This window comes from Rhinatrema bivittatum, chromosome 4 (assembly GCF_901001135.1).
Source record: "Rhinatrema bivittatum chromosome 4, aRhiBiv1.1, whole genome shotgun sequence".
NCBI lineage: Eukaryota > Metazoa > Chordata > Amphibia > Gymnophiona > Rhinatrematidae > Rhinatrema > Rhinatrema bivittatum.
The window spans coordinates 16,226,720-16,242,296 of NC_042618.1; the positions used below are offsets into that span (position 1 = coordinate 16,226,720).

Here is a 15,577-nt window from a genome sequence, read left to right on the forward strand (position 1 = left end):
ACAAATATCTAGAATGTATTGAGTTTTGCCTTTTCGCCGTCATAGGCCAGTATTCTGTTCCAAAACAAATTCCTGTTTCTGTTACATGGAAGAGCAGATTTTGCAAAAGCCTGATTGGTTGCTGAGCAGTTTTGCTGACTCTATTTGCTCTGCAAATCAGTTTCATAACCAGACTAGTGCACCTTAACCCCATTCTAAAAAGCCTTACTTCTAAAAGCGATGATGCCGACCAAACTGATTTTACAGTATTTAAAAATCTTCCATTATAGAAACAAATGTTCTATGCACACACAATTTTGGGCAAATAAACTTCTATGACAAAATCGCTGCTTTGTCATTTAGTAAGGAATTTTATAACATCGTATATAAAATAATTGACAAATAGGTGCATGAGTTACAACAGTTTTCAAAGGGGACTTGCATGCATAAGCCTACTTATCTCACCAAATCTACTCTTTATTTATTGTATTTACTCAGCATTTGATTACTCACTCTTAATCTTTCAACAGCAGATTGAGGCACAATATGAGAAACAAACGCAACTTGTATTACACCTGCTAAATCAGGCGTGCAAATTTTTATGAAAATTTAAAGCCCATGCTTTTTAAAAACCAAACGTATGTGCACAAGTCCAAGCCCCTCTCCTCTTCCACCCCCTGGAACGCCCCCCTCCGTCTGGGCCAACCTGTGCGCAAACATGGCACATGCACATATGTTTACACACATATTGGGCAGGCAATTTTGAAAAAGCCATTTCTGCACACAAACTGTTTTACTTTGAAAGTGACCCTCCCTCTGCATAAATAGGGGCTTATAGGAGCAAATTTCAGGAGGTTTTTCCTTGGGTGAGCACACCTGCCCTCCCATTGTGATGGAAAGTAGCCTGGGACGCCCTGGGACAGAGGGCCGCGCCAGGACCATCCTGGCAAAGTACACATAGGAAGGTTAATTTAGATCTTGAGCATGCTTCCTGGCAGGGAGTTTGCACCTGCAGACTTTGCCGGGACTTCACCGCTTGGTAAGAAGTTTTCAACATTAGCTTGCAAATCCGCAAGTATAAAATACTCGGAGGCCTGCAAGCTCTGCAGGCAAACTGAAAATTACTTCAAATATTTGCTGAGAGCAGCTCAACCCCGATCATTAAAACAAAAATACAACATATCTTGATCACATAACTTTTAATGAAATGCTTCTCCCTCCCCTACACATAATTTTCATAATAGAATAGTATTTTAAAACTACAGCAGTGTAGCATAAAGGACCACTATAGGTCTTCTTATACAAGGAAGCCTGGACAAACATTTTTAAACCTAGTAATGGAGGTAGCAATCTAAATAACCACAAGGAGAGCTTCTCCTAAATTTTTAGGCTCTGTGGTGAAGCTTTTGTCCTGTTATGCTGGAAAGAATGAAAGAAGACGTTCAGAGGAGTGCATGAAGTGATGGAAAGAAACAGACAGTCTGGAGATCCATGGGTAAAAGTTGGCAGTGTCTGTAAAGACTCAAATAATACAAATATTGCATCTTGAAGTGCCCCACACATATAAAATTATATACAAAGCAGTCCATCCGAATACAACTGAAACAACATTGCTTTGCTATCTATTTTAAAAATTACAATACTGGTTTTTTGTGTGCTAGGTAACAGACCGCTTATAGTATGTTTAAAACTTAAAAAGACAGTGTTTCTGGTCTGGCTACAAGGGACATAGGGAAGAAATATCTTACAGCAGCTGAAAAAGTATGGAAGCTTGGAATAGTAATGGATCCAGAAATCAATCTAAAACAACACATATCGCTAAAAGTAAAAGAAGGCTATGCAAACTCATGATCCTCAGCAAACTAGAACCACTACTAACACCAGCTGATTTCAGAACAGTACTTCAGGCACTGGTTTTCTCCAGCACTGACTACTGTAATGCTCTTTTACTAGGACTCCCAAATACAACACTAAGACCACTTCAAATACTACAAAACACAGCAGCTAGAATACTAACCGGAAAAAGAAGGAGGGACCATATAACTGAAACTCTAGCTGAATTACATTGGCTACCTATTGAACACAGAATAAAATACAAAGCCCTATGTACCATACATAAACTAATACATGATGAAAAATCGGACTGGCTAAATACAGCACTACGAGTGCATGTCCCACACAGAAACCTTCGATCTGCAAACAAAGCTCTCTTAACTATTCCTTCAGTAAAGACAGCGAGACTAACACAAGTCAGAGAAAGGGCCCTATCTTTAGCAGGCCCCGCTTTATGGAACACTATGCCTCTAGAGATCAGACTACAAAGACATCTCAAAACCTTTAAGAAAAGTTTTAAAACATGGCTTTTCAAACAAGCATTTTCTCATGAGAACGGAGAATAGAAAATATACAGGAAAGGCAGAAGAGCACCAACACACACAACCTACATAATTATATAACTCAGAGAATATGATTTTTTTTACCTGTAAATAGTACCTGACAGGTACATTTGGTCATGAACTACATTACTAATAAATCGATTGTTTTTGTATTATGATATATTGTAACTGAACCTTGTGGCACCTGTTAGAATGTATAATAGTACCTTTCACCAACCTTAATTTATGTGCCTACATGTAAACCGTTGCAATGGTATTTAACTTAGCGACGGTATAGAAAAGTTTATAAATAAATAAATAATAAGCATCCTTAATAAACGCGCAAATGTGGCTCGTATTACCTATATCATTGCAGATATGTCTGAAAAGGTTCCAAAAGCATATGTGAGCCTAAGCAAGAAGAGACTTGCGTGACACTTTACCAACCTCCACTCAGTATCAATAGTGTCCTATCATCTGAGGAGGGCTTTCTGCCAAATCGCTGTTTTGTTTTGTTTTTTTATAGACTATTTTACTGTCATTTTTTCAGTTTGTTATTCCTCATACTGTCTCTGGTTTGATATTTCATCTTTTCTGAAGTCTGTGTATATTTTTTCAGTTATACATCCACTGCGTCACATCAATCGCAGCAGGCCCTCTGTTCACTCAACATGTCAAGCTAGGCCCATGGCCAGCTGTTTTCTCCTTTGCTGAAATCGACTTTCTAAAACATTTGACTATATTATGAGTAAGTTCCACCCAAAGATTTCTATGGAGTAGGCCTAACAGCTTCAAAAAATATTCCTGATGCTTCTACATGATGTCTATCATGGATCATCATCTGAAGTATTTAGTGCTGCCTCAGGAAAGGCCACAACTTCTGAGCTGTAGCTTCCTTTTGAGAAGATTTACCTAAGTTTAGCTTAAAGCTGACACCAGAGCGTACAAAAAAAATCCAGGGAACTGCACCACATTTCACTTGTAGGCAGGTCTTGTGAAGAGTCCACAGCTGCTTTAGATGCTTTGATGCAGGATTTGGAGTGTGGGTTTGTCCGCCTCTACCTGAGGACTGAATCAGAAACTGCACTGAGCCTCAGGAGAAAGCCTTGACATGTCCGCGTTCCTCATTAGAGTACTACTTGGAGGGCTCTGTCACAATGGAATTTCTTGTACACTCTGAAGCAATTGTGCTCAAAACCTTGCACAAAATTCCCATGCTTGAACCATTGTAGACTCCCATGTGTGATACTTCCTGCTTCATGGACCCTTCTTCAGAGTGGACCTATGCTTCAGTTGACCCCAGCTCCCATATTTCATATCAGAACAAGTCCGTTGAGAGGCATAGCTGCGTTGTCTATCCTCTCTAAACATCTCTTGAGCCTTCAGGTTCCAGCATCAAGTGGTACTACTCAAATAGAAGTGTTCAACAACCTCCTATATTTCTTCAGGCCTTGCTTTTGGAGACCAGGCACTTGTCACAAGGCATACTGCCTGGTGATCTTCATAAGCCAGTTTGGCATGAGAAGTCATATTGTTGCCAAACAGCAAAAAAGGCAAAAGTCATATTGTTGACCATCATAGCCATGAAGGCAGGCAGGTTTAAATTGTAGCTAACATTGGGTCCCAGTAAGGATGTGCTGGCATTTCTCTCAACTTCAGTCCCATCAGTTGAAGAAAATGATCTGAATCTTATTGATCTGGATCTGAAGCACTAAGGCGAACTCTGGTTCTGAGTCCACTGGAAATTGGTCTTCAACTGAGGAATTATCCTCATTAGCTCAAAAGAGAAGTAAGATCATCCCTTTTCCTTTACAGACATCAGAAGGTCCCAGGGAACTACTTCTAGATTTCTCAAAGTATCTGGCAGTTGGTGGCAGTGCCTTTCCTCTTTCTCTTCTCAACCCTAACAGCAGTGGTTAGGCTGCATCAGGTTTCCAAGAAAACAATGTGATAACTTGCATAGAGTGACCTTGGTTAAAAATCCAAACTTCATAGGGAGGTCAGATAGTTTTTTAATGGCCGAGTGGACTATTAGTAACCTCGGTAATAGGGAAGGGGACCTGTGTGTGTTGGAAATACTTGTAGACGATGCAGGACATTCTCAGCTCAGTGTGTGGCGGTGGTTAAAAAAAAGCAAACACTTTGTTAGGAATGATAGTGGGAGTGAATAACAAGAAATAGATCTGCTTGGTACTTGTGACAAGGACTGACACTTTTGGAGACAGGATGCTGGGCTCCATGGACCAAGCATGGTATTTCTTATGTGCTGGATTTAATGTTAGTCTTGTAATAATTATAGTGAAGGATGACCAGGCCTGCCATGGTCTACCCAAGGGAGCCGGTGGAGGCCAGAACTTTAACAGATTCTGTGTGTGCTTGGGACTGATATTGTGGTGGGGGGCGGGGGGCTTTCAAATAGAGGACAGAAGGTGTGGGGGATTTAATTACTCATCTATCCAACGTGAAAGAATCACAACTGGGCAGACTGGATGGGTCACTTTGGTTGTCTTCTGCCATCATTTGGTCTGTTACTATGAACACAAGGAGTAAAATGTGGGGAAACCCCTGCTAATTGCAACCAGAGACCAGGAATTTTAGAGGCTTGACCATCTTGGGAAGAGGATTTGCCAAAATGCTGTGCTGTCTTTCCACACAGAAGATTACCAGCTCTAGGTGAACCAACTACCTGCATTCTCTGTGGAATGAAGTGCACGTTTGCTCAATATGTCGTTTGGGATAGGTGTGAAGATTTACATTCTTTATAGGCAAAGAAGAAGAGTGTGAAATGTGAGCCATATGGAAAAGCCTGAAGGGCCTCTTCCATTACCCGAAGACTGCTCGGGTATGGGCGTGTGGTTGAAAATAAGCATGCAGGCTGTGCTCCCTGATCTGCCAGAGAAAGAGGAAAATCTTGTTGGGGACAGGTGAAAAAGACTTTGGATTTCCTCAAGAGTCATTAAACCACCTTGTAAACCGTCTTCACTACCTTTGATCCATCTTCCACATCAAGGGATTCTTTAAACCTTTCCTGCACAGGCAAAAGGGCTCCAAGCCATTCACTGCCAGCCAGTCAAAACCTGGGTCTGGTTATTGATTAGGTCCAGAGGAAATAGTCAATTTTTAAAATCCAGATTGCAAAGAAATTCTCAATAAAGTGTAACTGAGAGGGTGGGGATTTTTTTTGTTTTTGCAAACCATGAGGTCCTTATAACTTTAGATAGCTGAATTCCAAGGGTTGTCAATGAAGGATATAGCTTGCACCTTTGAGACGGGGCCATTTTACACCTCCCCAGGAGCTGATGAGGTTGGAATTCTTTCTTGGATGTCTGTGCTCGTGAACCACATACTTCTTGGTTTCTCTGAAAACATGGGAATTGAGACCTATCCAAAAGCTGAGGGAGCTAAACATCTGCTGAAAGAATGAAAAGTTTTTAGGGTAATTTCCCTAAGCCCCTTTCTAAATTCCCATGATCTCTGAATGTCAAGGAGGTTTGCATGCACACAGATACAGCGGATCACAAAAGCTACAGCTCAGACTGACTTGGTGGCTCTTCCTTTCCAATTGCTCTAACTGTAAAAATGTCCTGCTTGTATTGTAGTGTTCACTTAGAATAATTTCTCACTGAATGCCCCTGATCCCTTAAAATAAAATTTTGCATCAACTCCTTGAAAATGAGGACATTTCTAAGTACTCAGAAAGCCTTTAGAAACTGTGTCCCCAGTAGTATCTTGTTAATACAACCAGGTACTCGAGTCCTATTTGAACATGCAGAAATGGATGGGGTCCTATGTCTGGAAATATCAGTTAGAGGAATTGGTTAGTCTCTCCTGAGAGAGGTCTAATGAACTTCTGCCTAGTGGACTCAATTAAACTTTGGAATTTGTTGCCAGAGGATGTGGTTAGTGCAGTTAGTGTAGCTGGGTTCAAAAAAGGATTGGATAAGTTCTTGGAGGAGAAGTCCATTACCTGCTATTACGTTCACTTAGAGAATAGCCACTGCCATTAGCAATGGTAACATGTAATAGACTTAGTTTTTGGGTACTTGCCAGGTTCTTATGGCCTGGACTGGCCACTGTTGGAAACAGGATACTGGGCTTGATGGACCCTTGGTCTGACCCAGTATGGCATGTTCTTATGTTCTTAAAACAGCCTGCAGATAAGCTGGATCTCTTATGAGTAGTCCCTGAATGAGAAGGAAGCAAATAAGATCTTGAGTGGGGCCTATCCAAGGTAAATCTGACTGTGACAGCCTGTAATAGGAAGATAGTAGGTTTTTGCTTTTTCTGTCTTTGCTGATTGTTAAACCGAGCAACAGTTGATGTAGCGTCTGTTTGTCTTCCCACACATGCACAAAAGATTCTCTGGAAAACTCGACACGTGTGCCGCAGACTGCCATGATGCAGGTCATGTGACGTGTTAACTCCACTGAACTGCTATCATCAATCAGCAAGCATTTCAGGAAAATAATTTCACTCTTTTTTTTTTTTTTTTCTTGCGCCTACGCAAAAATGTGTGTTCCTTCGTAGGTGTTAAGAGCTGTGTCCATTCCCTTATATCCATGGTGTTCATCTGTGCCTCTGCTTCTTGCAGGTTGGTGACCTCCAAAGCAGTTATGTGGCTGCGCAGAAGTCGGAGGCAGCTTTTCCCAACCATGCTGATACACGGCAGCTCATCCAACAGCTGAAACAGCACTTTGCTGTGCTCTGATCCAGCACTGACTTGTGAAAGACCTTCATGCTCCATATTTCACCAATTGAAAACTGCCTGAGGTTTTGTTTACTGAAAGACACTCTTTAGTTTCTAAACAGCAATATGGAACGGGTTACAATGTAGCCCTGCTGGTAGCACCAGTCTCAAAGCTTTCTCAGCTGCCCCCAGTGTGTGTCGCACGCACACCCCCCCCCCCCTTAATTAGCTCTCCGCTGTGAATGACATCATCACGGAGTTCCAAGCAAAACATTGAACTTGGTAATGGGGATTTAACTCCTGTTATCTATTTAACTGAAAATGACCCTGAAAAGTTATGTACCTATGCTGAGATTGTTTTTTGGGGGTTTTTTTTACTTAAATAAACATCAATAAATTCTTAGGGAAGTATGTGGAAAATGTACAATAAAACAAAAAAAGAAGGCTCAGATCATTAAAAAATCTGTTCACTAGAACAGCACCAAAAATCTCATTCTGAAGGCATGGTAGCCAAAAATGCAATGCTTAGTGCCAGGAATGCAGAGAAATAGCTGGCCTTAGTTTGGGCAGCACTGGGAAATGGAAGCATTTCTTCATCACCGGTAGAGCAAGCTCCTGCTGTGTTATCTCTGGAAGGTTTTGACTGAGGCTTTTGCCAGAGCTCAATCTGGTAGTGACCTACAAGCAGTTTTTGCACTCATGAAATTGGTGATGTATTTTAATTTATTGGTCTGGAACAAAGGGAACTTTTAGGGGTTTTCTTATCAAAGGAGTTTCTTCTACTCCATTGTAAAACTTAAAATAGGATCCCCAGTGTTTAGTGGTTAGCAATGTGTCAGGTGCTTTAAAGAGAAACCATCTACAGTCTAGGTGCAGTGTAACCTTATCAGAAAGCCACTCCCTCTGGGTATTGTGCAATATTTGAAAAATAGATGTAATCCTAATGCTACATTAGCAACATTTTGACTGTTACATCATAGGTCTGAATTTATTTAGTCTGCTTCTCCAGAATTCTCCTAAACTGCAGGAGCAGATTTTTCATGATGAAAGAAAGAAATTGGATCAGATTGGTCCATACTGGTTCCGATGTCAATCACCACTACATCAGCCAGTTGGACCCCATTCCACATGTAATGCCTTTTTGAGTACACTTTCCCAAGGCTCATGGCGGCCATTTACAACATTTCACAAATAATTACTTAGTAAATGTTAATTGATAGGGGGTGAGCATTATTACTCGCTGGTTTTTATTTTATATGAAAGAAGCCTATATGTAATTGTGAAAATATTGCATGGTAGACAGAGAGCACAACCTTCTTTTAAAGAGGTGAACAGTGACCTTTGCTTTATGTACCTTGATGGGAGATCAGGAAATTGTTTTACAAACTAAGTTGTGCATGTCTGAAATATGGAGGCCAGCTATTCCTGACCCCTTGTTGTCCTGAGAGTTAACAAGAAATATAGGCTTGGGCCTAGCTGTCTTTCCTCAGGCTGGCAGGGTTGGGAACACTGTACAGGTGGTGTTCACAGCCTCTGGAAGGGAAAGTGACCCAGCGAGCGCACTTGGGTGACACCTGGGCTCCAGAGGAAGCCTCTAGAGGAGGCTGGTGATGGGGGATACAAAGCAGAACGTATCCTGCGAGCCTTATGAAGGTTCGGTGTGTCTGAGCCAGAGTGAATGGCAGCTGCCCGAACTGGAAAGCCCAGATGTGAACAGGTGAATGATATTGTGTAATGAAGACAAAAAAAGTGGAGTCAGAATCTCACTCAGATGTCTTTTTAACCTTTAACGTATAAGCTCTAATTTCATTTCACTCTGTCCTTTATTTTTTAAGTTTTGAAGAATAAGTAAGGCTGAGGGTTTGAACAGCCTGAAGTAGCACAGTCTGAGATGTAACAATCTGTGGCCTGGTGTGAAAGCGAGTCCATCATTGGTCCTGGCAAAGACCCCAGCATTTTCATGCCAGTGCAGCTTAGCACTGAGTGTGCAATCCGTGAAACTGGGGCCCAAAAATCAGGTCACCTTACTTGGTTACGTCTAGCCATGATTAGCAGACTCCACAGTGCTGGTTTATTTTGAATTGGTTGTGCTCTCTTCTGAGCACAGATCTCAGGCCAGTACATTTTGTAACCATTTTTAATTTAAGGTTGTGAAATCTCACAGTAATGTTAATGCAACTTCATAAGAGAGCCTTACTCTTTATAACAGCTGATAAATGCTATCTAATATTTATAGACCAGAGATCTGTAAAGTGCAATGCATAGATGAGTAAAAACGAAACAATATTCATGAAGTGATCCAGCAAAAACTTGACAATTGTTGGATGGCAAAAAAACCTGCCATAACACAAAGTTGGGCTATTCCACCTGTTAATTCAGTTGTACCTTTTTCTCCATGTGATCAGTTCTCAGAGCTGGGAGTTAGGAACCTAAATCAGCCCCTTTAAATTGAGTTGGATGATTCTTGTCTGAAGGAGAAGTTCTCTTGGCACATCCCCGTGCTGTCCCTGCAGTCTGCTTCCCAGTGTTTGTGCACTGTCCCAGCACTGTCTGCTTATAAACAGAGTACTGCAAGAACTAAAGCTTTATCGGCGACGGGTACAGTTTTATGGAATACTGCACCCCTTCAGATTCATAGTCGGATTAGCTTACATTTAGAAAGACGTTGAAAGCTTTTTTTTATTTTTTACAAGCTTTTAATAAGTAATATTTGAACAGTTTTGTGCTGTCTTATCTAAATGTTTTTATAATGATGTATTTGTTGTTTTAGTGTGTTAAGTTATTTTATTATGGATGGAGCTTGTAATCCGCAATGAATATTTTGAGAATTGTGGAATATAAGGTTAGTTAAGTAAATAAAACTTAGGGCTTCCTAAGTTTTAGGTACCTAAAAAGTAGGCACCTACAGGGGGGTGGGGGCAGAGTTAGGAGCCCCCCTAGTTAAGGTTTTTGACATCAATGTTAATGTGTTAACTTTAATGCAGGAAATTTAATGCACAAGTGATTTGCATGTCATTAACATGGGCTGTTACCATAAGATACTTAACATGCTTTGATGGCCCATGTTAGCAGACTCCAGTACATTGGCCTCAAAGGCACCTAAATCTAGAGAAATTAATTGCAGTACAAGTTTACAAACATTTTCAGATGAAAACTTAGAAATGTAAAATTGGGTGAAAATCATCCTAAATCACAGTAAGCAACTCGGGTCCTGGAGTCTGGTTTTCAGGATATCCACAAGGAATATGCATGAGGTATATTTACACTGCCTTGTGCATATTTATTCTGGACATCCTGAAAACCAGACTTGTTTATAGTACTCCAGGACCAGAGATGCTTACCCCTGTTCTAAATCTTAGGCCCCCTAAGGGAAGCACTGAACATTTTTAAATTATTGATCCCAATCTGACTTAGAAAATGTTTCTAAAATAAAAGTATTGAGCCAGACTGTAAGTTATTACATTTGCACAAATACAGTCCTCAAACCTATTTTGCATATGAGAAACTATCTTCAGTACAATAGCACTTATACAGACTTATTTTTTGCTCAGAAAACGTAATGGTGTAATCAGCTAGACATGTTACCCCAAGGTCCATTGTGACCAGTACACTAACAAGGTGAGTCAAACTGGAGCAGGAGCAAGACAGCTTCTGCCTACAGTAGCCACCTTCTCGGGTGCTGGTGGCTGGGTAGGGCTTAAGTAGAAGGCCCAGAACCAGGACTAAACAGGAACACAGTTGGAAACACGAGCAAACTGGAACCAGGAAGACTAGATGAGACAAATCAGCAGATCCAAAGAAGCAAGGAATATGCTGGAGTCAATGCAGGCAGGTGCACTCTGCAGGTTGGGATTTTAGTGACAGGGCTGGAGAATGAGAATCAAGTTCTGGCAACCTATAAATTGTATCCAGATAGGAAACAAGGTGACCACCAGCAGGAACTGTGGGTCAAGGAGCTGGGAGCTTTGAGCAGATAGTCCCAAAAGTCCACAGTGGCTCCTGCTGTCTAAGGACCTCACACCAATGTAATTCCTCCGTTACACACATTCTATTGATCAATGTCTCATAATCTTATAATTGTGATCATCATACTAGGCACTGTAAGCTTTCAAGAAATAATGGCTTCTTAGCTGATGTTAGCCTTATAAATAATCAATCATTTACAACTGTACCTCAAACAATATAGTCCATCACTTTGTGCTTTTTTCGAATATTTGGTAATGCAAATAAAATCAAATAACATATCTTGAGAAAGTCTTTATTACAACTTCTCTCTGATTTTAAAATGTTCCCAACAATCTCAATATGTATATTTCAAACACTTGTTCTGCCTCAGGGGAACCTTCATTTGTACCGTGTTGATAAATATTTTTCCGTGCTGCAAATAAAATAAATTAACGAACAGGAGCCAGCCTATAGAGAACTCCCTTCGCTGGAAACAAATGTGTACTTTTAAAGATGACGTATCAGGATTTTTTTGGAGCATTTTAAACTCAGAGAGAAGTTGTAAAAAGAAGGCTGTTTTCTCATCAAGATAAGTTAATTTGATTTTATTTGCATTACAAACTAAAGAAAAAAAAGTAGTGATGGACTATGTTTGAGATACAGTTGTAAATGACTGATTATATATATAAGGCTAACATGAGCTAAGAAGCCATTATTTCATGAAAGCTTATTGTGCCTAGAATGATGATCACAATGATATGATTGAGACATTCAGCACTAGAACATGTGTAAGGGAGGGGTTACATTGGTGTGATTGACTGAACTGTCTCTCCTTGAATTTGTTTTGGACCATTGTTTTTTTCGCTGCTGTTGCACATTTTACAGAATTTTTAAAGTCAGCTATTGAGGGTTTGCAAATAAATAGTGGGTTAGTTTTATTTAAAAACATGTATTACTTGCTTATATCCATGTTTCATGGCAGGGTACAATGTTAAAACGTGAATAAAAATATTAAAAACATTGAAAAGACCACAGATATAAAAACAGGTTAGAAAAATAAAACAAAACAAAACACCTTGCCAACACCTTCTTGAAAGCATTTTCTTCTTCCATGAATGAATTTGACTGTCAGAAAATCATTTAATTTGAAAAGCTCACAGAAATGTGTGGCTCAACTAATTGCATAATTTTTATCTGTTGAATATAGGGCCTGAATATTTGTGTATTTAAGAGGAATGGTAAAAGTGAATTTTTATTGAATCCAAAATGAGGGACACCTTAACTGCAATGAAATCCAGGTTCTGTAATTTCAGTTACATGTAGATATGATTTATATTGAATTTTATAAAGAGATTGCACTAATTTATTTATATGTAACTAGCTGGATTCAAAACAGTGCTCCGTGTATCTGTTATTTCCAGCAGATTCTATTTTCCTGTCTATAATGTTATTGTGAATTAAAATGTAGTTCTTCAGACTTGGTTTTGTCTCTGGTCATCCCTTGAGTAGCTGTGGCTTCATGATCTCAGAAACATTCCAGTTGATTTGGTTGAGATGTTCCTTTCAGCATCCTATATGATCCTTTAATACAGTCTTTCCCAACCAGCTGTGCCATGGCAAAGTCAACAATGCACCTTACAGCAACAAGCATCACCAGCAGTGACACTTAAGCATTTAGGAGCTGCTTTCTGAGAACATGGTGTAGGTATAGATGCTTCTTCCTAACTACAGCATGAGCCCTAGTGGTAATTAATGGGCAGCATGCAGGGCTTAGAGAGCCAGGCCCCACTTTGTGTGGCACACACATCACCTCCACATTTTCCCCTCTTCTGAGCTTCATCCTGAGTCTTTTTAGCCTCCATCTTAGCCCCAGGCTGAGTGAGACAAGGAGGCCATGCTCGGAGCATGAGCAGTAACTCATTCTGAGTGTTCGGAGCAGCAGCAGTGAAAGAGCTCTGGCCGCCACATGCAGCAGCCAAAGTAACTAACCAAGCTGACTACCCAAATCAAACCAACGTCTCACTTCTCCTGTACTTCTATATAAAAGGAACTGTGATGAGTTCATGCTCTTCTTTTAGCCATCTGAGTTCTCTCCATGTCTGCATTGCCTGCTTAATGGAGGTTGGTGTGCCACACCTTTTTAGTGTAGGTATGCCATGAGCTTGAAAAGGTTGGAAATCACTGCTTTAATACTTACCAGTACTCAGGAATTTGGCTACTGTAGCATTTATATAAGACCAGTGGTTACCCTTCACATAGACTTCAGATCTATGGGGCATGTTATAAAATTGGGCTCTTATTGTATAGACATTCTGATTTAGACTTACTGAATGCACACAATTACAGCCTGAATTGATGGTAGTTCTTTATGTTTTGAGCTGAAACACATTGCAGAATACCACAGCTACTAGCAACTTGCTTAATTAAAGGAACAATTACCTATGCTATATTTCTTCCTGAAACATTGTCTGTTCATTACTTGAACAGAACAGGCATAAGTAATTTTAGTTTTCTTATATTTTATGTAATAGATTAGGGATTAAGCAATAGAGTGTATACTAAGTACAGAAATGTATGAGACAAAACAATTTAGCTTTAAGAGCAGTAGAAAGTGTAGCACTAATGTCTCTAACTTACAGGAGTGTACTGTTATTTTAAAACAAGATGAAAACTTTGTGTGTTTCAGTTCCATCGTTTTAAAACAGATATAAAAAGACTATAAGGCCTATCTGGTCTGCCCATGTTTTGGTTTTTATTTTTCCAGTTTAGTGCACATTAAAATCACTTAGTGCATGCTAAACAAAATAGCACACAGCAAATCCATTTAGCAAGTGCTAAATCGGAAAAACATAAAACACACTAGTCGACCGAACCTCCTTCATGAACAATGGATCTCCATACTACCCCTTAGTCCTGATTAAGAGTCCCCACTGACTCAACATTTGTTTATACTAATTATTTACTACTTTCTTAAGTCTATGCTTCCAAGTTTACTTTCCCTGTTGAATGTAACTTTGTTCTTCCTGTTCAAACTATTGTTTTTTGGTTACAGTTCATGGTTCAGTTCCCCAATTCGATGTAAACCGATCTGATATGGTCCTCTACCATGAAAGTCGGTATAGAAAAGTGTTAAATAAATAAATAAATAAATAAATAATGGGGGGAAAAAAAATAATAAAATGAAAAAAAAAGTAATGCTGCTGAATTCTTGCTATTTATATTCCCTATAAATAAAACTGAAAAATTCAGTATCACTGATTCCAAATCTCCTACAGAATGTATGCATCATTTTTGGACCACATCAGGATAGTAATGAACACACTTCAGCTCAGAGCAAGGCAAGCACAAGTTCAAGCTTTAGTTTAGAAAAGTTTTATTAAAATGTTGCTCACAAATAACACCAAACATCATGCCTGAAAAATACAAATTACAGGATATAGAACCGTGAACTATAATGAGTTGTCATAGTATTTAGAAAGCCATAACATTACTAGTTTTTTACTTATAACTCCTCACCCCCACCAAAGACAATGAGAACAAAATTCAAAGGAACTCCCCCTTACTGCCAAAACGACAGAGGAGTCCCCTCTCGCCAATGCAATAATATAGAATGTTTCCCCTGAACCAAGGCTTTCTTAATCAAAAGTCTTTTCACTTTCTTTTCGTATGCTAGAGGACAAGTATGTACCAAATAGTACCTTCTCTAAGTCCATGGGAACTCTCAAGGCCAAGCTATCATTCAAATACTTTAAGATTTTAGCCCAAAACGGTTTAATAATGGGGCAAGACCAAAACATATGAGTAAAAGTTCCTATATCTTGCAAACATTTGAAAGTGTAAGTCTTGCCTTATGTGCCAGAGCAGGTGTAATGTATGCTCTGTATAGAAACTTAAATTGCAATCCCCGTAGATATACATTAGAGGAGACAGCCTTTAACCGCTGGAAATGAGATTACACCCGACTGAGAGAGAGAAGTTACTCTCCGTTCTCCAAGTATCCCATAAGGATTGTGACCAGAATACTTTTCTCAACATTTGAAGCCCTTTATGTATCTGGGCGAGTGAAAGTTTACTACGGTCTACCTGAAAAAAATCATCAAGCAAAGTTACCTTTACCATATCTAGTGCCTCCTTAGGGAGTGAAGAAGCATAATATCTCAACTATAGAAAAGAAAACAGATCATTATTTTGCAGGGCATGTCCAATGTCTAAAAAGCTCAGGAAATACAAATCTAAAACTATATTCAGAATTTGTTCAGAACACCGGAGTTGAAGACTCTGAACAACTGTGGTGCTAGAAACATGGCAGCAGCTTTTCAAGATGCAAACGTGAGCGCCTGTAATTGTGAGCAGTAAAAAAATAAATAAAACATACCCAACTGCGTTGACCTGGCTCAAAGATAGCATTGAAACGCAGAGATCCTGGAGTTTTGGTGAACATTGGAAGCAGCTGAGGAAATGTATAAAGCCTTCAACACAAACCCTACTTTTGACAGGCTTCAAGAAAGTATGAGATGACATCTTCCACAAAAAAAGAAAATATAAGAACACGGGACCATGAGCTAAAGCTGCAGGAAGGAAGGTTCAGAGG

The 15,577-nt window shown here is 39.7% G+C and overlaps 1 protein-coding gene across 3 annotated transcripts in view; it reads left to right on the forward strand.

Moving 5' to 3' along the window:
• TTC8 (tetratricopeptide repeat domain 8) overlaps positions 1-12,463 on the forward strand; it is a 167,321-nt gene extending 154,858 nt beyond the window's left edge. For all 3 annotated transcript variants that reach the window (XM_029597759.1, XM_029597757.1, XM_029597758.1), the window contains one exon: positions 6,946-12,463. In XM_029597759.1, coding sequence (XP_029453619.1) covers positions 6,946-7,062 — 117 coding nt within the window. In that variant the 3' untranslated portion in view covers positions 7,063-12,463. The remainder of the gene's footprint in view (positions 1-6,945) is intronic.
• The last annotated feature ends 3,114 nt before the right edge of the window (positions 12,464-15,577 follow it).